At 41.8% G+C, this 24,972-nt stretch overlaps 2 protein-coding genes across 3 annotated transcripts in view; both read right to left on the bottom strand.

Annotated features, from left to right (window-relative positions):
• LYPD1 (LY6/PLAUR domain containing 1) overlaps positions 1-12,367 on the bottom strand; it is a 34,584-nt gene extending 22,217 nt beyond the window's left edge. The window contains exons 1-2 of one of the 2 annotated variants that reach the window (XM_004608169.3): positions 11,848-12,367; positions 10,336-10,473 (exon numbers count right to left, since the gene is read on the bottom strand). In XM_004608169.3, the coding sequence (XP_004608226.1) occupies positions 10,336-10,473; positions 11,848-11,899 (190 nt within the window). In that variant the 5' untranslated portion in view covers positions 11,900-12,367. Of the gene's footprint in view, positions 1-10,335; positions 10,474-11,470; positions 11,726-11,847 lie in introns of those variants that run through there. The other variant, XM_055121396.1, reaches the window with a different exon arrangement.
• Positions 12,368-14,960: 2,593 nt separating this feature from the next.
• Positions 14,961-24,972, bottom strand: part of NCKAP5 (NCK associated protein 5) — a 1,232,229-nt gene continuing 1,222,217 nt past the window's right edge. The window contains exon 19 of the mRNA XM_055122815.1: positions 14,961-15,112. Coding sequence (XP_054978790.1) covers positions 15,096-15,112 — 17 coding nt within the window. The 3' untranslated portion in view covers positions 14,961-15,095. The remainder of the gene's footprint in view (positions 15,113-24,972) is intronic.

Raw genomic sequence — 24,972 nt, 5'->3', positions numbered from 1 at the left:
TTTCAACAACAGGGGCTGGTTAATTCTGTTTTGAAGTTATGTCTCAAAGATGAATGAAGGGGATAAGCCGAAATGCTTCTTGGTACCTAGTAGTTACTACAGCCTGAGATAATTGGACTTCAACGTGAGTGTGGATTTCTGTGACAAAGATATTAATGACAGCCAATAAGCAGGGCAAGATTACACACACTTAGTTGGATTCTTAGAACCCAGTAAAAGGGTGTAAATGCAAGACTGATAGGGGTAGAGCAAAAATGTAGTTCCTTTTGGTGTCTTATTTCCTTCTGTTATTTAATTTGCCCAAAGTAAATGTTTTAGCAGTATATCTCCCACCACTTGCATCTGTGGTGTAGAGCAAATCTGTCTATATATTTAATTTGCATCTTCTGTGTGGGAGGCAGGCAGAGGTTTGGAGGGGAGAGTGTGAGAGGAGCATTTTCTTTCTTCCTTTGGGAGCTCATGACCCAAGCAAATCTCTATTAAGTAAAAGACTCTCAAAGAAAGCCCTGGCTGATGGCAATAGTTGGTGGTCTCCTTTTCCAAGTGGCTTCTCTGAGTTCATCTGGATGCTGTAGGTATAAGGGACTTGTGTGGAGCAGAAGGTATGTATAAGTGGGTCGATGAGATGTTTCCAGAAAATACACCAATTCAAAACACAGCCAGAACAGCCTTGAAAGCAAGCTGACAAACAAGAAAACCTAGTGTGAATTATATTTCAGAGTTCTTAAGTGACAGCTGTAAACAAATGAAAAGAGTTATTTGTTGGCTATTTCTAGTCTGACTAAAACTCAGAAGATCTATTAAACTTTATTCTATTTTCTTAGGCTAGAGATTTCAACTCCCTCAATTCTGGCATAGTATTTTTAAAGGCTGAAAAATCTACTTTAAATTAAATTTTGACTTTCTTAAGCATATTTTTCCCATAAGTACTGGGTATCTGCAGATCAGAGTGTGTGAGAGTGTGTGTATGATGTGAGTATGTGTGTATGGTATGAGAGTGTTTGGGTAAGAAAATGGAGGGAGAGATAGAGGGAGTCAGGCAATGTCTTTTAGTAGCCCTAGATCAAAAATAAAAACAATGGACTCTAGTGAAAGAACTATAGTTCAGGAGCTGGAGCAATAGCACAGCGGGTAAGGCATTTGCTTTGCATGCAGACAACCCAGGTTTGATTCCCTGCATCTCATAAGGTCCCCCAGCACTGCTAGGAGTAATTACTGAGTGCATGAGCCAGAAGTAACCCCTGTGCATTGCCGGGTGTGACCCAAAAAGCAAAAATCAAAAAAAAAAAAAAGAAAGAAAGAAACTATAGTTCAACTTGATTAGGAGAGAGAATCCGTTACAAACCAGGAAGGATGTGACTCCAGGCAAACCACTTGCAAGAGGACACTGAATAAGGACAAAATTGTCAGAAAACACTCTGTCATCTCCTGTCATCACCTAACCAGGAAAGTCAATTCTAAAGATTCCGCCTGCCGGGAGGCACGGTACCTGGGCTTACAGGGGCAGTCAGTCTTTTACATAAAATGTCTGTATCTGATCTGCTATATCCCATTCTTCCCCTTCCAGCAGTCAATGCCAGCTGTTGGATCTTTCAAAGAAAGTCAGCCAACACTTCACTCTCCAGCTGCAGTGCCCACCCACTCAGCTGCCTCGCATTTCAATCAATGGAACCTTCTCGAAAGTATCTCGTGCTGGCTTTGAAGCTGAGATCCTTCTGAACCACTACTTTCCATGTTTTTACTGGGTGGGAAACTGCTCCACCTGCCTTGCCACATTTTTTAAAAAATGTTATTGAATCACCATGAGATAGTTACAAGCTTTCACGTTTGGGTTACAATCACACAATGATTAAACACCCATCCCTCCACCAGTGCACATTCCCCACCACCAATATCCCCGGTATACACTCCTTCCCCACCCTCCCCCTGCCTCCACGGCAGACAATCTTCCCCATACTCTGTCTCTACTTTTGGGCATCATGGCTTGCAATACAGACACTGAGAGGCTGCCTCTTGTTATTTCTGACAGTTTTCTCTGAAGTTACTGGAGACCCCAGTGGTTTGCTAGATTTTGCATAAGCCCATTAAACAGCGCATAAAAATCATGGTCCAGCGTCACTTACTACACCTGCTTCCACAGAGGCTCTTTGAAGCAGCTTCTGAGGAGAGCATCATAAACTTCTATGTGCATTGGTATTCTTGCAGAGTGCAGCTCTCATAGACCAAGGCGGGCTGAGTAGCTGTGAGCCTGGCGCCACCCGCCTCTGGCACTGTCTGCAGTCATTCCTCTGCTCCCGAGAACAAGTCCAAGAAACAGAAAAACATAAAAAGCTATTGTCCGTGTCCGGTGAGAAATGAAATGCACTGGACCAAGTATCACAACTTCCTTAAAATAATACAACACTTCATCACTTTTGCTTCTGAATCCCTCTCATGGTTTGAAAAGTCATAAAGCTCAAAATCATTGTCTTGAACCATTGCTGCTTTATTCTATTTAAATGCGTTCTTTTAAAGAAGCAATTTATTACAAACTCTCTATGGTTTCACCTTAGCTAAAATACTTAATTCAGTTTATCTCCTGTTTTGCTTTGAACTGTTGAAGGCAATCAGTAGATTGGAAGCAATTTATTAATAAGAGAATATGCCCCACAGTTCCGGCCTGCAAAAACAGTTTTGAATCACAATGCATTTGCAACCCATAGCTGACCATGGATAGGGAGAATTAATGGCATATATAATAACTCTTTGGTTGAGTCATCGCAGATTGTATTGAAGCTTCTAAGTTACAGTGATAGCCTTTTGTGGGGTGCTTTCTACCGGTATCCTTCTGCAGATCCCCCAAAAGACTTGACTGCTTTTACCAGTATAAAAACCACAAAGAAGAATCCAGTTTAATCATTTTTGTTGTTATTAAATAGGAAATAACAGAGGAAAAACACTATTTCCCACTAGCAAAGGAGTTCATAGCTCTGCCTTCATATAAGTGATAATCAATGGCTTGGCTTGGAATGAAAAGGTTTGATATGCCTGTATTCATCAAACATTAATCACAGATTACCAAAGAAGGCCAGAATCCATTGGATCAACTTAACCAAAACTGCTCTCCAGAATTCCTATTTGTTTTTATTGAAAGGCCATGAGATGCACAGGTACAAAGCTATTCATGATTGGGTTTCAGTCACAAATGTTCCAATACGACCCCTTCACCAGTGTACATTTCCTACCACCAATGTCCCGAGTTTCCCTTGGCCACCCCCGGCCGGCCTCTATGTCAGGCACTGTTCTTTTTAATCTTTCTCTGTCCTTTTGTGGTTATGTTTGCAATACAGGTACTGAGAGGTGATCATGTTTGTTCCTTTACCTACTTTCAGCAAACAGTTCTTACCCAGAATGATCATTTCCAACTATCATTGTCATAGCGATTCCTTCTCAATCCAAAAACTGCCTTCTTCCCCAGTCCTTGAGGTAGGCTCCAGAATCCCTCTTAACCAACTTTACTCTCAAGCCTTCTTAAAAGAAGAGAAATGACTGACTTAGGTGCTTAGCCTTCCAGGAAAGAAAACTTCCTGCACTGCAGTATTCTCATCTGTAAAACTGTAAACTAAGATCTCTTCCCACCTAAACTGTCTGCATATGCCTCTGGAGGGCTGTTGAGAGTTAGAGAAGCCAGATGTTGGAAGACGGGATCCTCTCTCCCCTATGTTGCTGAGAACTCTTTCCATATAACAACAGAAAATTCAACAGTTGATGTGGTTAGAAAGAGAGATCTCAGGGCTCAGGCACATGCTCCGCATGCTGAAAGCCAAGGTTTGGTCCTGAGGACTTTATCCGTCCCTGAGCACTGCCAGAAGCAGCACCCAGATACTAAACTGTGAACACTGCTGGTATGGCTCAAAAAATAACCCTCCCACATATGCTAATAAACCTTGGTCAAGCTTGGGAATTAGGAACTGTCAGTTATTCTGGAAGCATAAAATTCAAACTAAAACAAAGAGTGAGAGAGAGAGAGAATGGGAAGGAAGAGGGAAAAGAGGCACAAATTATAGATTCCTACCTAAGTTTCAGGAAAATAGAAGGAAAACATATTTTCTTTTCAAAGTTCAAAGTAAACAGTAGTTTGTTTTCATACTTCTTTTTAATTTTCACTAGGGGAAAAAAAAGAAACCAGCTTTGAAGCCTCTCTTTGTTTAAACTCATTAGAATAACCATCAATGATGAAGCTTTCATGAAATCCTCGTGGGAGGAATCAGTGTTAAGGGAAAGACAGATCGATCTTCAAACGTTTCATCTATGAAGATGGGAGTTGAGTATTGGCTGCTTGTTCAGCTGGAATGTTAACATAAACAAATACTTCACTTGTTGGAGAAACCAACAGACTAAAGATATTTGCTCTTGGTCCTCCAAAGACTTTTTAGAAGCCATTCTGCTTAGCACATTAGATGGATGCTTTTTGAGAATGAAGGGGACACATCGATTGGCAAAATGTCCCGAGGAAGATCTTGCTTAGTCTCTGCCGCAAAGGAGACAGGGATGTGATTATTCACTGCACAGGGTATTTTCCTATGCCACCCCTCTCGGAGAGCCCGGCAAGCTACCAAGACTATCTCACCCGCATGGCAGAGCCTGGCAAGCTACCCAGGGCATATTTGATATGCCAAAAACAGTAACAACAAGTCTCATAATGGAGACATTACTGGTGCCTGCTTGAGCAAATCAATGAGCAACGGGATGACAGTGATACAGTGAATTTACAACTTTACTAATGTTGGCACAGAAAACTTTGGAGTTTTGGGGCGCGTGTTAGTAAATGAGGATATGTTGGTATCTGCATCTTCTCACTTTAAACTTTTTATATTCATTGAAATTTGGGGGGCAACATTAAGAATTGGTGATTTAGAAATTGTTTTTCACGTCTGGAGAGATGGTACAGTGGGTAGAACACTTACCTTGCATGTGGTTTGATCCCAGGTATACCTACGGTCCCTGGAGCTCTGCCAGGAGTAATTCCTGAGCACAGCCAGGTGTGGCCCAAAATCTGAACAAAAATTATCTTTAATTTCATTTTTATACCACAGTCTATTGACCATCTGATTGATTCAAAATGGATCAAAGGATGGGAAAACAAGAACTGTAGTTGGGGTACCTAAGAGGGAAATGATAGGCAAGGGCTGTGTGCAGAAGAAAAGACAAGCAGGCAGTAAGGGACACTAAAATATTCACAGCTACCACTGCTACTGCTGACAAATGAGTTCTGGAAAAAAAGTTAGAAAATGTCTTCATGCTACACTGTGACTGATTAAATTATGATATGAACATCTGAAACGGAAACAATATTTTCATTTTTCTTACATGATTCTCTATGTGCCAGTTAAAAATATACACAGAGATATAGTTTGCAATTATGTATTCAGCCATGTACCTTAAATAAAGAATTCAGGTAATTAGAAAAACACTATTAGAGAATACTGATCATCAGAACTGGCCCTGTTTCCTGTCAAATCCATTGCAAAGACAAATTTGAACTTATTATTTTAAATCCTGGTATAAGCAAGCAGAGTACAGACTTAAGAAAACACAGGTCATGGTTAGCTCCCAATTTCTTTCTACTAAGACAAAACTATTTCTGTTTTTCTTCTTTTTCTGGGATCACAACCGGCATTGCATGGGGGTTACTCCTGGCTCATGCAGTCAGGAATTACTCCTGGTGGTGCTTGGGGGACCATATGGGATGCTGGGAATCAAATGCAGGTCGACAGCATGCAAGGCAAACACCCTACCCACTGTGCTATTGCTCCAGCCCCCCTAAGAGAAAACTATTATTACATAATTAAATGTAATAGAACCTAAGGTCTTCAAAATATAAGATATGTGATCTAACCCAATAGGCTATATTCCCAGTCAATGATCATTTTAAAGACGCTGGGTTCTCATTTGTTATTTCTTATTTAGCTCATCAAAGAGGAATAAAATTAACCTAACCAAAGGATGAGCAATAACTATTCCAAAAGGAAAATAACCATTACTTATATAGCCATAATATAAATGCAACATGGCATATAAATCAGTAACTCTTGTATTGCAAAACAGACAAATAGATCAATGCATGTTGCAAAGGATGGGTGATGAGATCGATTAGGTTACTGATTCAGACCATGAACTTTCTTTCAATATATTGCATTTAACTTTTAAATAAGGTTTAAGAGAACCTGTAACATTTTGCTCACTTGACAGAGCTATATTTTACTAAGGGCAGAAATTGGCTAGTCTATAAAAATTAAATTATGCCCCTTTCACTGTATCTAGTCAAGAGGAAAAACTCTAATTACAAGATTGCACTGTCAAACAAATGCAAATTTACATTCTTTATTCCCCAGTTTGAAAAATTCATAGGGGGCTTCTATTCTGAAATGAAAATCAATATTTGAAATATTTTGCAGAGTGTGATGATAAGGAATAGTGGAAAAATGTCATTATCACGGGTGCTGGTAAGTAGATGCCAATTCATTAAGAGCAGAGCATTATGAGAACAAGTCATTCCTTACGCAAACACTTAAATATCAATTAGGAAGGACAATAAAAGGAACAAACCAACCTTCCCTTCCCCACAGCCCATGACTTATTACTCCAGAAATGATCGAGAGGAAAAAGGACAGCATAAAATAAGCCTCACATCTTATTAGGAAAGTCACTCTAGGGAACAGGAAAAGGTTCATTTTAAACGTATTTCCCAATTGAACATTTAAATGTATGTGCCTGAAAATTCTGCAAAGCTGAGTTCGCAGACTTATTCTTGAAAGGACTAATTGAAAGCTAGGGCATTGTTAGTATTTTGGGGGAAGAAAACTCCTTTCAATATGGTTTAACGTCAAACTTACTTGATTCATTAAAATCTCTTAAATCTACTTAAAACCATAGCTTGTCTATATATATATATATACATATATATATATATATATATATATATATGAAAAAGGCCAATCTGAACACAGTCCTCAAACTGTAAACAGTTCTTTTAGTTGATTCTCATAGTCTTTCAAGATCCACTTTGGAGACTGTGCATCCAACAGCTCATGAAGCATGCTAAGTGAGTTTGGCAGACATGAAAATTGTTTAGGTCTTTAGTTCTTTGCCTGGATTATCTTTTCAGGCAGGCTTGGCTGCATATTTTACTGCAGAATGTGCAGGTGTGAAAAACAGGTACCTCTTAGTAATAAATGGAAGGAGGATGGGACCAGGTATCTAACATTTCTGCCTTTCTTTTCCTCTGTCACATGTAAAAATTGATCCAGATCAGCAATTCTTAACTTAGGGTACTCTAGAGTTATTTGGGAAGCTATGATTGACCCATGACTAGGTATATATCACACAAACTGACACAACTGCCTTCTGTTCAAATCCACCAGATGTGTATTTGAACAAAACTTGCAGTAGGACCCCGATGTGTATCCTTTCAGCTCTAACAGCCTTAGAACTCTCAAATATTGTTACTGATCAAATAACAGCATATAACTTTGATTTCTAATGGAATCACTTAAGCGGGTTTGACTTTTATCTCTCAGTGAAAAAGCCCTTTAAGAGAGTTGAATGCTGCTAACTGTGGTCTGGGGAAACAAGATTTCAAAGGGTCTAGCAGGTCTCACAAGTCCATCCAAAGAAACACCTGAAGCATGGTGCATACAACAAAAAGTCAATTATTATTTATACTCTTGTTATAGTTCTTGATTACTATTACAGTGTTAACTGAATACACACTGTGGTCATTTAAGGATCTGAGTTTGAGGCTGGCTCTCCATACCCACTAACAGAAGCAGGGTCAGCACACACCAAACTGACTGATTACTCTAAATCACAGAGATAAAAATGGAGAGTTTTCTTTTCTTTCTTTTTTTTTTTTGTTTTTTTTAAAATGGAGAGTTTTCAAAGTAATGGTCGTTCCCAATATTTTTTTGGCAGAGGAACATGAATTTGGCTCATTTCTATCAAATTTAGACCCAGGATGTCCAGTATCCGTGTGCCTAGAGGTCCATCTCCTCAGAACTGGATTTTCCTTAGACTCCATCAAGTTTCTCAAACTTCATCATTCTTAGTACATCTATCCTTTGATTTATGACACTTGAACAGAGGAATCTTGTTTGAGAAAGATGCCTTCCTTGGCCAAGCTACTAGCAACATTGGGCTGGTGAACTCTGTGCTAAAAGTTCTATGGAGAAGATTATAAAATCTGCTTTGGCTTTGGAAAATGGCTTGGAAGGGGGACAGAGAACAATGAAAATACCACTTAAAAGGGGAGTGTGTGGCAATCATTTTAAATCATTTTAGATACACTTTTAGAAAGGAAGAAGGAGCCAGACCAGAGAGAAAACTCAACAGGGTGAATATATATACATATACATATGCATATGTATATATATATGTATATATATATATATATATAAATTTTTGCATGCAAGAGGCCTAGGCTTGATTCCCAGCACTGAGGGAAGCAGTTTCTAAGCACAGAGCTGGGAGCAGCCCTCAGGCACTGTCAGGTGTGGCCTCCAAACCAAAATAGGGTAGGAAAAAGATACCTGTTTGGGTTGCAGTTTGTTGCCTATCCTTTTCTCTCTCTGTCTAACCCAGGTCCTGGTCCTGCATTGTTGCAAAGTACAATATTCAGGTAGCCAGTGGCCCAGAGACTTGGAAAGAAGTTCTTAATGAGTCCTCAGTACTTTCCCATTTTTTTTTTCTTTCTGGTTCTAAACTACTACCTTGAAGAAAGTATATTTATTTAAGAGTAACAAAGTGTTGAGAGTGATTCCAGCTAAAATCTCAGCAGTCACTCTGAGGACAGTAAACAGTGTATGTAAACCTCTGCAGGACAGTAAACAGTTCAAATAAAGCTCTCATGAAGGAAACACAAGTAGGAAGAAAACAATTTGTCAAAATCGCCCCTATCAATCCTGGTTACTTCTCCACTAAGTTTTGTTCTGTCTCTTAAGCAACCCGAGTCTCTTATGACAAAACACTGCATGTAGTTAATCTTGGGAGAAGCTACTGAGACCTCAGACTTCCCAAAAGATGGATTTTGGGGGAGAAATCTGCATCTGATAATACCATTCAAAGAAAGCCTGAACAAATGATCCGAACATGGCATGGCACACACCACATCAAAATGTGGTGAGAAGAACTATCTTTACACCCCAGCCCACCCAAAATTGAAGCTTTTTTTTTTATCAATAAGACATTTCTATGCCCCTGTTCTAATGACCTGAAGTGCTACACTGAAAACCAGAGCCTTGTGTTGGGAAAGTCAAGGAACCAGTTTTAATCCCTGCACCTGGATCTGTGGGCGGTGCAGTTCACAAAACTAAATAGCAGGACCCTGGGTAGAACTCAATATCATGTCCCACATGATGCTACTATCCATCTTTGCAATATTCTTAAGATGTCCAAGTTTCAGGCTGGGTTCCATCAGGCACCACATCATCCCAGAGCACCACTGGGAATAAACCTGGAGCACAGAGCTGGGTGTCGCCCTGAAACCAATGAAACAAAATGACCAAGTCTCTCTCTGTTTGCAGACCTAGGTCGGAATTAATGCCCATTTCTTTCTAAGTTCTAGATACACTTCCAGGGGATTCTGAGTTCAGACCAGACTAAAGGAAAGGGGTGCTGAGAAGGTTTGTCTCTATGAATCTGCTCCTCTAGAGCAAGCCTGGTTTGTTCTTACAAGACACTTCTTCCCTCGCATAAAGCCCAGGTCCTCTTCTCTCAGCAGCCAGCCTGTGGCTAAGCTTGCCAGACAGAGAACTACGCTCCTTGAAAGAGCTTAGCAATGTGTGCCTGGAATTTGATGCATTAGTTCGAAAATTAAATAAAGATCCTGCAGTGTTCCTCAAAGAAATATGGTGTGGCTTTATGACAAACCACATTTTTCAAGTTCTGACCTCTGGGAACTACAACTAGCTTCATATTTCAAGCTGACACTCCTCATGGGCTTACTGTCTTGTTGTCTAAGCAGAGTCGGTTATCTATATACTTTGCAGCATCTCGATTAGCCTTTAGCAGAGGGAGGTGAGGGGAGTAAATAAAAAGAGAGCCACCAATTTAAATGCACTTCTCCCAACTCCCTGGGGAGAATCTCTGGTAATTAACTCTAAGGAGACTGAAGTTCGGAACTCTTTCTTGTCCCAGGGAACTCTTTCTTGTCCCAGCACCATAAACGTAAATCTTCAGTAACCAGTCTGAGTGGGGTGGAATTACTCAGTCCGTTTTCCCTTTTAATTTGGCTGCCCCTTTAACTCCCACCAGGACTCAGGATGCAGAAGGGAGGAGGAGGGCTGGCACAGCTCTTACCTGCGCTTTGCTCCATCACTTCTTTCTGACACATGTCTTGAACATTCACCGTGCAATTGACGATGAACTCCGGAGAGGAACAGTCGTTGTTTAGCTGGAATTCTTCACACTGATAACACTGGATTTGCAGCGCAAAGCCTGCGGGGCAGAGGTGGCTAGGGTTACATCCAGTCCCCAACAGCGACCACCATGGGGAAAGCACTTCCTGGTGGCAACTGCCCATGGGGGAATTCCAGGGGCACATGGGAGCTGAGCACTCCTGGTTTCCAACCAAGTAACGTACAAGAAACTGCAGCCGGCAGGGGGCGGCGTCACCACCTAGCTTCCTGTAGGATAAAGTGGACCCCCGATACACCCCTCAGATACAAAGTAACAGTCCAACCTCACACCTGGCTCCCTTTCACGTCCCATGGAATTTGAAAGGATGTAGCAAATAACCCTGAGAATGATGAAATAGCTTCAGGGTCAAGCGTCAGCTTCAGTCTTAACTAAAGGATACGATGCCTAATTGGTTACACGTTACTCAATTATGCCCGCCCCCTTTTAAGAAGGCATTCGCAGCCGCCTTTTATTTAATTTTAAAATTCAGCACTCCTCTGTAGTGGCGTCCAGCCGGTTATCCCGGAGGAAGCGCCAGATACCAAGCGCAGTCGTGTTCAAAGTCCCTGCCCTTTTCGGAATGGTTATTCATGGTAGCTGGGAAGGGGTTTCGCGCGGGGTGGGGTGGGGTGGGGTGGGGTGGGGTTGGGTGGTGTGTGTGTGTGTGTGTGTGTGTGTGTGTGTGTGTGTGTGTGTGTGTGTGTGTGTGTGTGTTGGAGCAAACAACACAGGCACACAACATCTTCCTCCCTGGCTTCCAGGGCAACATTTTGGCTCTGGTCCCGGATCGGGATCCCGGCGCTGCAGGTCAGCGTACCGGAAAGAAGGAGCAAGATGCGTTGCTGCAACTCTCAACGCTCCAGCTAGGCTTTTGTGCTACAAATCAGGAGCTCCTACTTAGAACTATCCTCGGTCCTCGGCTGCCGGGAAGACGATTTCCACTCGGCGCTTGGCCAAACCCTATATCGGAGCTTGTGGAGCGCACCCAGCCAGCCCAGGCGCGTCCTGGCCACAGGCTGTCCGGCGCGCCGCTTACCCGACGGTGCGCCGCTCCTCCGGGTTGCTAAAGATGCCTGACAACTTGCAGGGGGTCGGGGGTTCTCGCCCCTTCTCCCTCGCAGAGGCCAAATCACCACGCGCACCTTCGTGTTTTCCCGTTCAGCTTTTCTCTGAGCATGCAGCTGCGCATCTAGCAGCACGAGTCGCGCGAACCCGCGCTCCCGGCTCTCCTCCAGCTGCGCGGGACTGGGATACTTTCCCATCCGGCGCGTCTAGGCTAGCGGTCCCCTTCACCCAACTGCCGCTGGGCAATGCCTGCGTTGCTCAGGCCCCGAAGCGGGCGCACAGGGGGACGATGGGGGGTTGAATGGGGCGTGCGCACCCCGCCGGCTGCTGGCTCCTTCTTCCTCTTACCTTGAAGCCAGAACAATCCGCAAAAAGTTGCTGCGATGCCGAGAAGCCACATCCTCCCGGAGCCACGCGGCCGGGGAAGCGGGCAGACGCCTTCAGAGGCCGCGGTGGAGGCGGACCGGGCCGCAGCGGCTGCAGCTGCCGAAGCTGCTGGGGCCGGAGCCGCCGCCGAGAGGAGCCGCAGGTGCTGCTGGCTGCGCCCGCATCGCCCGCGCCCGGACTCCCGGACGCCGGTCCCCGCAGCTCCCGGGCCGTGCGCGGAGCCTGTGGAGCAACTCCTGAAGGCACGAACTCGGCGGACTGAAGAAGTCCTGACGATCCCGAGCACCCAAAAAGTCTCGTCGCCGCTCCCCACCGCCCACTCCAGGCACCACGTGACTGCTGCCGAGTTGCAGCGGCTGGGAGGGCTGGGACGCTCTTTCCACGCCCCCGCCCCCTTCCCCGACGCTCCCCTCCCGCCTCTGCAAGTCCCCAGTACGCGGACGCGGGGACCAGCAGCCGCGCGCTCTAGTCCGAGGTCGCGGGGGGGGAGGGGGAGGCGGGGGTGAGGGTGGGAGTCGTGGTGGGAGGTGGGAGCCGGTGCGGAGGGTGCAGCAGGTGCCGTGAGGACGGCGGGGCGCGGAGCGCCCGCACCCGGGGGGTGCGATCACCAGCACCCCGCGATCCCCAGCAAGACTAGTGCGCGCTGGTGGCTGGGCCGCCCACCTACGTCCCAGTTACCACCACCGCGGAGTCCCAGCCACCGTGCCATGCACTACTGGAGGGGACCAGGCGCGTACCCGGGAATCTGCAAACTTGCACCGCTGCATGTCCCGAGGGTGTCCGGAGCAGCCTTATTTCCTCCGCCTCCGGGAAGCCTCCTCCCCCTCGGGCTTTAGTAGCAGGGTGGCAGGGACAGGGGTGGGGGGGGGGGGACTGGGAGGGAGGGAGTTGGGAACCCTGCAGACCCTCGCGCTTGCTCCCGGCCGCCGGGCCTTCGTTGGCCAGCCGCCTAAAAGAGGGCCACCCCGGTGACAGCTGAGTCTAGCTCCTACGGGATTGAAGGGAGTTGCTGGCCTTCCGTAAAAGGCCGGGCAGCAACACCCTGCTAGGTCTACCACCCTGAGCCGCGGGGTTATTAGTTTGTGCTTCCTGCGTCCTCTACCCTATGGCGCCCGCCCCGCCCTGGACCTGGCAGCCAGCTGCAGCCCATCCCCGTGCGCTGTCTCAGTCCAGTGACCCACCTGGAGTCCTCCCTCGATGTCAGGAACGGCCTGAGCCTTGCTCCCCGCCGAGCTCTGCAGCAGGTGGTGCGGAGCCCACTCGCCTGCCCGGAGCCCCCACCCCGCACGCCTCCACCCCGTGCCCCCACCCCCCAGGGAGCATCCATTTCGGTGGAAATGGGCTCGGAAGCTTTGCCCCTCTGCGCCCTCCCCTCTTTCCTCCGGCCACCTCTTGGAAGTGCTTTCAGACCTAGACGCAGATCATTCATTTTCCCGCCTGCCAGTGCAGCAGGTCTGGAAATGAGCTTAAATGACTTTTAGTAATTCTCCTGCAGAGATCTTTTCCATATCGGCCTCCGGGCTCCTTCTCTCCCTTTGCCAGGCTCTTCCTTGCATTTCTACTTGGTTAACCCCTTAGGGGAGACGGAAATGCTTTGACCATTATGTTGTCTGAGACTGATCTTACAATGGGCTGAATTACTATCTCTGGAGGAAATAGACCGTTTATTCATTCCTTCGGGAATTCATCCATGTTGCACGTGTGAGATTCAAATAACTGGCTGGGCCAAAGGGCTTTAGAACAAGTTCTCTATGCTTTCAAAGGGTGCAATTATGGTAGAACTTTTATTCAGAAATGAAAGAAGCTTTAAAAGTTTTAAAGACAATGGCATTTTACATCATTTTTGTTTAGGATAACAAAATTCAAACAGAACAAATTGCACAAATTAACCAAATAACACTGATCATACAATACTCTTTACAGAAACAAATGTGTAATAAAGTAACCATGTCGATCCTAAAATATTTCTATTATGCCTAGTTTACAAGCTCCTGTACAAAAGCAATTATAAATAGTTCACATCTAGAAAAAATACACGTAACCTTTAAAATAGAATTTATCCTTACATATAAACAGACTTTGTAGGATAAAAAGAACATTAAAAAGTAGGAAATTTTCATAGCACCAAACACTTTTTTAAAAGTGAACATTGCAGAGAGAAATTTGCTCTCATATCTAGATTGCCCAGGTTTTACTAACAAGAGCAGGAAGATGAAAAGCAATAGATACTAGAGAGAAGCACTAAGTAAAAAAACGAATGTCAGGAAATATGAGGGAAAAACTTGCTGTTGAAATTGTAATTCGGTTACTTCTTATACACACTCTTCTTATCAGTGTCTTGCATAAGTATCCTTTACATTTTAAGTAGAAGCCAAATTACATCTCTACAACCTGAATCTCTTAACAATTTTGAAGTTGTAATTCAAATTTCTATCAATCTGAGGTTCTGAGATGGAGATTACAGTGAGATTACTCAGATTGGGAAGCAGGTTCTGATTTAGGTTTAAAGAGTGTACCCACAACCAATTGAGAATTCGGATAAAGAACTAAACAAAAAACTTTTGCTGGAATTTTAAAAAAATATATTATCAACTTATAAGACTTCATACATCAAGAGCATGGCACTGATTCCATTTATTGCTGTCTTTTTTTTGCTACAAATATAATTTCTTTTCCAAAAAAATTTACAACATCTGTACAAGTATTCAAAAAAGTGCAAAATTAAGACGTCTGTATCGTGGTTATGTTTTCTAGAACTCCTCACAAAATACAACAAATGGAGTTTATTGCCCTGTCCAAGAAGTTAGAGCCCTTCAGTTGCTGGCTGTGAATATAACAACAGAGGCCACACTATCGGAATAGTTTACTGTTGTCATTTCTGCCTTCCCCCACACCTTTCTTTCTTAAGTGCTCCATTTTTAGCTCACTATGGGAAAAAAAAAAGTCCTTTATACATCATATGAACCCTGACTTGCACAGGATGAGAAGCTATCATATAAAGAATCACTCAGCGATTCCAAGTTGTCTACCCCAGGTCTATCTGAGCTACTCAGAAATGATGCTTCATTTTTTCTTTTTCTTCCTTTTGTCCTTCAACCTTGCTCGAAGAGTTCTCTTTTTCTAATAAAATCACAGTATTGCTGTTATATTTATTGAATGACTCCAGGGAAATTTTAGATAATCTATTCTCAGGATCTTCTTTTGTTTCTTCAACTTGTTTCAATTTCTGAAACAGAAAGAGGAAAATATTAGAAACATAATTCTTTGGAAAATCAAGTTATTCTATCCAGTATTCAATTATTGTCTGTACAAACTGCCATTTAAAGAGATAGAGAGAACTTACATGAATTTAACAAAATTCAAGTATAATTAAGTGTAATAATAAAGACAATTTTGGGGATAAGTCAAGATTTGAATCATTTTACCGAGATAAATAGGTCCCAATTTGCAAACCAGCTAAGCAGCACTTAATTTCATTTTAAATGGATACATTCAAGATTTGTTCACATAAAGTGCCTTATTTTTCTTAATCAAAGTTTCAAATTCCTCTCTTTTCTTGCTAAGTATCATTAGTTGTTCTGTTTTCTAAGTATGGATAAGGAGTGGATGTCAGTCTAAAGTTACCTTTAGATGTTTTAAAAGATATACAATACTTAAATTGTCACAAAATTTAAATTCATGTTAAATATACCAGAAATATTGTCATGTTTCTCTTTGTCTATAAATCTTAAGATATTTTAAAGTGATTTCTTGGTTTGGGAGTATATATTCTAGATGGTCCAGGGTCTTAAAAACTCATAGTTTTAGGTTTATACATGAGTAACTTCTCCCTGTAGGAAGTTCTACTAAAACTGGCTTACACAGGAATACATATAGGATGCTACTCTCTAGGTCAACATAAAATGCTGCAGTAATTAGTCAGTAATTATTTTACATAAACACTAAACATCAATATGCTCAGTTACTCGAGTAATTCCTGAGGTTTGAGGAAAAGGGGGAAGACACAGATATGAAAAGCAATGGGAAGTACAAAGGTATTGAAGCTATGAAAACACTTCCCATTTTCTTCTTTTAAAAATTCTTTCCAACACAAGGCAAAAAAGAGTTTCAGAGATAATAATAGGAACCAGTTATTATGCAGGTAGCCCGTAAAAGACTGAAAATTCCTATATATAGAAGACTTTCCAAAAACTTGTTAATTGTTCCCATTTTAGAGGAGGGTAATCAAGCTGTGAGTGACAGGGTGATTTGCCCAAGGTCCAGGTACCTCAGAAAGTAACAGGGAACAAGATTTGAATTCTTGTCTGGCTGTTTCCCAGGCTCTTGTTCTTACTAAACCATGCTCTTATTTAGTAACAAGCTGTGTGCATTTTTGTCTTCACGTTTCCATCAAAATATTCCATTTAAACTCATTTCTATTGCTGCTGTCCAAGACTTTAACACAAGTGGTTCCATTCCCCAGCTCGCCCCCACATTATTCCCATGGATATGTAAAGATACAGTAATGAGGAAAGTATGTTTTGATGGAGGTAGGAAGAGGGAAGCAGGCAGATCCAAAGTCTGTGGGGGCTCATGCTAAATTTTTATCAGAGACAGGAAAAAGATACAAAAATATATTACTGTTTTTTTTTTTAGTCTGCTGTCCCAAGAGCAGACTAAAACAATTTCTTTCTCTGTTATTGAAAAGGTGTAATTTTATGGGAATATCTGAAAATCATCTTAAGGGGGTATTTATGTCATTACACTGTTAATGTTAAGAGCGTAACTCATGATGAAGCTTTGTTTCAGTCTCAAATAGCTATCTTGAAACTAGAGGCAGGCTCTGAGTAACAGATCCCTAGCTGATTACAAAAAAGTGGCTAAGTAATTAGGAATAATTCCATACCAAAATCCTTTACATTCTATGCCAATATTTAGGCATCACGGGAGAGGGAGGGAAGGAGGGAGGAAGGGAGAGAGAGAGAGAGACAGAGAGAGAGAGACAGAGAGAGAGACAGAGAGAGAGAGTAGTATCACTGTCATCCCATTACTCATCCATTTGCTAGAGTGGGCACCAATAATGTCTCCATTGTGAGACTTGTTGTTACTGTTTTTGGCATATAGAATACACCATGGGTAGCTTGCCGGGCTCTCCGAGAGGGGTGGAGGAATCGAACCTGGGTCGGCTGAGTGCAAGGCAAATGCCCTACCCGCTGTGCTATCGCTCCAGTCTGAGAGAGAGTAGTATAATACTAAAATATGTAGAAAAGAAAATGTATTGTTTATACAAAAGGTAGGCGAGTGAACAGCTTAGGACACAACTATCCTCTCACCTGAGTATCTTCTCACCTTTTCCTTCAACCAAGAACCACTGGTACTTTTTCCCTTTCTATTTCTGATCAATGTAGATCTTAAATTCACACAGCTATAATCTCTAATAATGCTTATTAGAGACACTTGCATGAGAAGATGGAAGGTTTGGGTGTCACGGGTACACAGGTGAGTGGAATTGTGTTCTGTGGCTGGGGAATTGAAATCTGGCAGCAAATAGGCCAGAGCCTGACCCTCAGTTTTGTCCTTTTCCTATCTGCAGGAGTAACCCTCCTTCCTTCTGAAGTGAATAGTAAATGACACACCCCTGTTTTTCAAACCGCAGTAGAAGTGAAAACGCCTCAGGCCTGAAACAGAATCAATGTACTCTGTACAATAAATACATACAGGATTCTTATTCTACAACAATGGTTTTCAACCTGCTCCCCAGCCCAGCAACCTCTGCATGACCTAGGAGCTTGGTAGAAAGGCTATTTCTTGAGCTCCACTAGGCTCTACTACATCAGAAATTCTGACGTCCAGCAAATATTTTTAACAAACCCATCAGGGGGCTCTGACACATGTGAAATTTGAGAATTGCTAGCCTAGAGCAGCGTTTCTCAAAAAGGGGTCAGATGGTTCCTGCTGGGCTGGCCGCAGGATATTCCAAAGAGGCCAGAGGAAATGGAAACTGTATAAGTGACAAGGGCGGGGGGCACCAGAAGGAAACAAAGTTGAAGGGTGACACAATCTGAAAAGGTAGAGAAACAACTGTCCTACATAACTTGTCATCTTGGTGGAAAACAAAAGGTATGTGAAAAGTATAACTCCATGTGTAAGAAAGGGATTATTTACCATTCAACTACACACAGGCTATGGAACATTATAGCTGAGGCAATATGGTTGCAATAGCATCTAAATTCATTTCTGTGGTACACAAAATTACTTTCCCTCAGCAGAGTGCCCAAGGCTTTCCATACTGTCTTATTGTCACTTCCAGTCCCTCACTTGTTCTTCTCCTTAGCCCCCTGACCCCCACACCCCACCCCACAGACACACACAAGCAACTGGGTAACCTCAATTATGTATTCAGAGCCCCAGGGACTTTCATCAGTAGGCACTGTGCCTTTCTTTGTCTTGCAGTTTTTCTAAATGCTGTGTAGATTTTTTTCTTATAGATTTATCTTTTCAATTAATAACAATAATCCCTATGGAGGGCAGGTAGGTGACAGAAATGAAGGAATGCCCCTTTTTAAGAAAAATCCCCTGCCCCAGTCTTCCTTTCATTCCTTCCTTCAGTTTTGAGGAGCGGTGGATACAGAAACATTTTTCATTTTTTTGCTTTATTGGGTCACACCGGGCAATGCACAGGGGTTACTCCTGGCTTTGCACTCAGGAATTTCTCCTGGTGGTGCTCAGGGGACCATATGGGATGCTGGCAATTGAACCCGGGTCGGCCTCGTGTAAAGCAAACGCCCTATCCGCTGTGCTACCGCTCCAGCCCCAGACATTTCTTGATAATGAGAGCAACACCAGGGTACAAGTGAGCGTGAGGGCTAGTTGCTGAGGAGCCATAAGGAATGGTGAGAGTCCCAGTCAGTCCCAGTGTGTGCTTCATTGAAAGGCAGTAACAGCTGCTTAAATCTATCTCACTGCTCCTGGGGAGAAATGTGGATCCAGATCTGCTACTTTTATTTATTTATTTATTTTTTTGGTTTTTGGGTCACACCTGGCGATGCACAGGGGTTACTCCTGGCTCTTCACTCAGGAATTATCCCTGGCAGTGCTCAGGGGACCATATGGGATGCTGGGATTAGAACCCGGGTCGGCCGCATGCAAGGCAAACGCCCTACCCGCTGTGCTATCGCTCCAGCCCCCCAGATCTGCTACTTTTAAAGGTGAGGCCATACATCTACAACAATATGTGCTTGTCTTTAAAAGCCCCTGATTTTAATTACTTGTTTAGGGGCTAGAGCAATAGTACAACAGGGAGGGTGTTTGCCTTGCATGAGGCTGACCAGGGATTGATAACGAAGTATCAATCCGTCATCATATGGTCTCCTGATTACCACCCAGAGTAATTCCTGAGGGCAAAGCTAGAAGTAACCCCTGAGCACCCCCAGGGGTGACCCCCCCAAAGCAAAAATAAGCAAAAATATAATAAAAAATTACTTGTTTTTATTATATCGAGAAGCAAAGCAATTTGAACAAACAACCCCCATTTAATATACCAGATCACAATGTTCACAGTTTTCATTTTGTGAAGCTCTAGATCATGCATGGGGGCAGGGTGGGGTGAGGGTTTCCTCACTGGTGCTTGAGGGTTCAGGGGTGTTCAGGCCCTGTCAGGTCTCATTCTTCATGTTTCATTCTTCCTTTTAATGTTCCACCCTACCAGCGTTCTCCCTAGAGGCATAGACCATAGCTCAGAGGTCAGTGGATTTCAATGGGAGCTTGGTGATGGGCTCACTGTTCTCTAGTATTACCTTGGCTTTCTCTGGCGGTCTCTGAGTAGGAAGGAAAGCACTAAGGTAGTTAACTTCACAGAGTACAGTTAGAAACATATTGAAATAGCGCCAACATTGTCAAACCACATCTCAGGCATTTTTTTTAAAAAAAGATGAAGTTCCATAACATTTAAATTTAAATAGACAGAGGGTTTGAGGTCAAACTGTTATGTGTTAATGATGTTCTTGTCAAGTGGTAACAAAACAGTGCGCATTAGTTTGCAGCAACAGCATGTGACGGTGCTTTGCAAACTAATCAAGGTAATAACAGTTAGCATTTAATTGAGTGCCTTTTCTGTGTAGATATTCTTCAGAGCACATTGCATGGATTATCTGTTTTCATCCTCCCATCAATTCTATGGTGTAGGTGTGTCAATGTCATTAGTATCTCAATTTACAGGCAGCTGTGATTTGAGGAAGTTAAGTAATGTGTTTAAGGTCATGGAGCATAACACAGGGAGTCAGGATTTGGAAGCACATGGTTAGTCTGCAGAGTCCACACTCACCCTCTGTCCTGGAAAAGAACTTTACAAATAATCAGCCAATATTGTCTTTGAAAGGAGCTTCTGAAATATGAATTAAAGAACATTAACCAGAGTATTGATAATAACAAACCCAGTAAAGATTAGTGTTTGATGAAGACTGTGTTTGTTGCAGAAAATATTTCCTTAATCTTTTGTACTTCAGGATTAGGATAAAATTAATATACTACATTTGTCACCTATAGGTGGCAATGGTTGTACAGATCACTTTCTGGTAGGGCTTTTTAATTGCATTTAAGAACAAGCAATAAGCAATAATATATTTTTAAATTAAAATAAGTAGTTTTGCATAATCTTAAAATATTTGTTTGTATTTACTGTAACTGTTGCATTATTAGTGATGAGTCAAGCAAGCAGTAGTGAGATATTCTCGAGAAATCTCTTGAGAATTATACCTGAACAAATTTAATTCCTGGTAGTCAAAAAAATCAATCAAACCATTTATTGCATGATTGCTTTTGTGTGAATAATTTTGTGGTCTTGGATCTCAGAGGAAGTTTCATGAAAGGGAGGCTCTTGGAATGATTTTTAATGAGAAATAGGACTAAGATATACAGGAAGACAGGGATGGCATTTTGGGAAATAACAATTTAATATGTCCCTACTTCACTAATAAACCTTTCTGTAACCTGTCATGGATATAGTAGGTATGCAGAAGTTCTATATTATACCATCTTAGATTCTTCAATGAACAGAGTAACTGCAAAGATAGAAACACAGAGAGAGATGTGCCCATCTCACGGGGTTCTTAGAACCAGACACAGGAAAGCATTAGCCCAATGTCTGGGTTATAAATAATAAATAGTTTTTACTTCCAGAGAGCTTTCCCATTTATGATCTCACTTTGTTCTTAGAGTAGCCTAGAAAGTAAGAAAGGTTAATATCAACTATATTTCACATAAAGCATTTATGCAATTTGGGTTCTCACAAATTTGCATTCAGGTGAAATTAGAGCTGGAAATCAGTCTTCCTGATTTTAACACAAAAACATATGCTACTTTTTCCAAGTGAACAATAATTTTGGAATAGAGATTCTGCCTAGACCATTATTCTGAATGAACTAGGTAATATGGACCTGGGCCATATGAAAAAGATGGGGAGAATAAATAAGGAAAAAACTAAAGTGATAAACTATAAAATAATATATGATATGATATCAGCCTCAAAGAGATTAATTTTATGTGTGCACAGTGAGAAACTCCTGCACAGAGTCAGTGAGAAGCAGCAAAATCAAGAAATAACACAATGAATTATTGCTCTGGGATGAGGGCTACTCTTTCATTATTTCAAAGACATTGCCAGCTGATGCTTATATCTTGAAAATATTGGTTTGTATGTGTACTGTAAAATGTCAGATATTCGCATAAATCTGCCTGTGATATTCAAATGCAGCTTGCTCCCTCAGCTGGCACTGCAGACAAATAAGAAGACTAGAATTCAGCACAAGTTAATGTAAATAATATCTTTATCAACCTAATTATCATATTTCACTATTTCAATAGAGGTTCACTAACAATCAGTTCAAGAAGACATAGAAAAATAAGAGCAACACTGACAAAGTTTTTTAACTATGTATCAATTATTGAGTTGAATACAAGGCATGAATGACCTCATTTAATCCATACAGCAACACTATGAGAATGTACTGTTATAACCATAACTCAAATAGGAAAAGTACAAAGTAGAGTGGACTAAGTATTAGGTCATAGACACATAACTAGTAAGTTAGGGAAACCAAAATTTAAGCAGAAGCAGCCTAACTGTAGAACCTAGGGTATAATTCACCAGGCACTGGATCAGATATCTATAAACTCAGGTGTAATTGCTGGCAATATGCTAATTGACTGCCAAGCCCTTGGAACCTTACTTTCTATTTTGGGGGGAGAGGAGTGGGCCACACTGGGTGATGCTCAGGGGTTACTCCTGGCTTTGCACTCAGGAATTACTCCTGATGGTGCTCGGGGATTGTATGAGATGCTGGGAATCCAACCCAGGTTGGCCGTGTGCAAGGCAAATGCCCTACCCGCTGTACTATCACTGCAGCCCCCCTTAATTTCTTTACATTGAGGTTTTATAGATTCTTCCCACATTATTAAATTCTGTGACTCTAACATATTCTAAATTGGGAGTCTTCTATGCATTTGTTATGGAAATTTGAGTGAACAATTTAAAACTCTCTTCCCTAACTTTGTTCTGAATGAAATGAAGGGTAAGATTAAAGGAAAGGACTGATGGAAGGCTGAAACTTCAGCTCTGCTATTGAGAAAACTTATATTGGAAAATGATATTTCTATTTGCAGAGAAATGGATTTCCTAATACAGGTCTCTGGAAATAGGTCAGGAATAGCAACTGGTGTCCTGGACTTGGAGGTCAAGTGTTTTCTCATAGCATAAAGGGAGCAGTACAGAATGTGTGCTGAGTCCAGGTTGATGCCAAAGAGAGTGTGGTCTGCCAAAAGTGAGCCGAAATATTCTCTGTCTTCTGCTTAACATTGGTGATTTTTAAAAAAAAGTCTAGGTTCTTCTCCATAAGCAAAATGAGAAAGGGGAAGGGCCCTGATACAGCAGGAGTGTTACCTTAGGGAGCTCCCTCCACATGAAAAGAAACACTACAAGCTGGGAAGAAGTGTCAATGCCCAATATTTCTCATCACATAACAATGATGCAGAGTTTATTGATTATGTGTGTGTTTCAGGTCAAGAAGACTAGCACAGTTCAGAAACTGGAGTGAGTTGGTTTGAGCAGAGAAATCTCTCCATGGACAAAGAAATGGGAGGGGGTTGATTTAGTTGCTGTGAACTTTGGAAACAACATATTGGAGACAACCTGGGTAATCTCAGATTTTAGGTTGAAGGTGTGATGAGAAAATCTGGGAAGATACAGTGCCTGGGAGGGCACTATTCCCTTGTTACAACAATGGGGGTATTTCCATCCAGGGTCTCTTAGCTGAAGATCTGTGCACATTGCAAAGGCAATGTTAAGTGATTTTATCTGGGAGCAGGCCAACTTCCAGGGAAGAGACGCCACTGAAGTCATTTCTCTTTTCTCAGAGGCACCAGTTAATCTTTTCTTTAATGTCACCTCTTACTGTATTCCTGGTGGAGCTACTTTCTGAATGAGACATAAAAATAGATAGAATGACCTTTGATGAACACTAGAGACCCTCAAGACTTTTCTCAGACTTGTGGTGTTAACCCTGTTAAACTGGTCAAATACCAACTTAGAAAATTACTTTCTCCCCATGCTCAGTTCCCTGCATGACCTTAACTGGACACACTACTCCTCTCTTGCCCCTCTGAAAAATTAATGTGACACACAGGTAATAATGACCCACTCTTTCTATTCAATCACATGTCAGGAAAAGCCATTTGACACCTGGGGGAACTCTGTTTCCTTACTGCCATTGTGAAGATTTTTCAGTATCTTCAGGGCAAGCTGGTTTTATTGGGTGAAAGAGTGATTTTTAACTGAGCAGTGTTTTTATGACTATATTATTAACTATACTGTTGTCCTTTACCACAGTCAATGACCTTTGCTGGAACACATGAACTAAGATGGAAAAATGAATGTATTTTTTTGGGGGAGGAAAGAAACTTGCAAAGGGAAGGTCAGTAGGCAGTGTAGGGTTGCTAGAAAATAACACACTTTATGGGAAGGAAAATAATTCACCATGGTGAAAAGCAATGTTGCAAGGATATTTAAACAGAAGATCTACAAAACAGAAGGAAAAGAGAAGTTTGTTACCAAAGAAATGGGAATATTTCTATATGGAAAATGGGGCTGGAGGGGATAAGTCAAGTTCCTCAGTGGGAAGAAATATAAAAGAAACGGAAAGAAAAATAACAAACTTGATTTATAGCAGGGAAAGGCATTTAGGAAGAGGAAATGCATATATCAATAATATGAAACTGTTATATAATCATGCAACAATATGTTTATAGTTTCACCCAACTCAAATCTTTAATATTATCACTTGAAACAGCCTCTTGAAAACTTGTTTTTTCACATTTATTTTGCTGGTGGTGGATCCATGCAGAAAGTTAATTTAAAATATAAATTGATGACCCTAAAATATTAGATTTAATCAACATTGGTCGACAACTCTGAAGAAAGAATAAAACCTGTACTGTTTTATAGTATTTTTGAATTAGGAAAACAAACTAGCTCATTGGTATTATCCTGTATCATTAGCTCAGGCTAATAAAGCATGCTATCTATATTGTCAGTTTCCTTTCTTTTAGCACAATAATAGCACAATAATATTAACTGTGAGTTTTTGTGTTCAGGAATAAGAAACAAATTCTGGACTCACAACTTTGAAATCTGTTCATTTTAGTGTCAGGTTGATGATTCTAGCAGATAAGAGCTAGGATATGCAGCGTTTCTGCTTTGAATTTATAGGCACACTGTTAATACAAATAACATATGCTACTCACATGACTTGAGTGATTAGAATTTTTAACTCACTTTTTTATCATTTTATGTATTATAAATGATAAATAATAATACCTAGTGTTCAGAGAGCTGAATTGTGTCTGACTTATAAGTCACAGTTTGCAACATAAAAAGCCTATGGATAGTCTATTTCAGAGGAAAATATAGCACGACAGATCATCTGTGTATTCTAGCACCACACAGCTATGTTTTCACTTTGGAGTGATAAATTTTGGGCTGTTCTTACAAGAAAAAATAAAATATGCCTTTGTGGGGAAACAACTGAATGTGAAAAAAGTTATACTATTATTTCC

This window comes from Sorex araneus, chromosome X (genome assembly GCF_027595985.1).
Source record: "Sorex araneus isolate mSorAra2 chromosome X, mSorAra2.pri, whole genome shotgun sequence".
Taxonomy (NCBI): Eukaryota; Metazoa; Chordata; class Mammalia; order Eulipotyphla; family Soricidae; genus Sorex; species Sorex araneus.
Note: the sequence above shows the minus strand (reverse complement) of the source record. Positions and strands in the feature narration are given on the sequence as shown.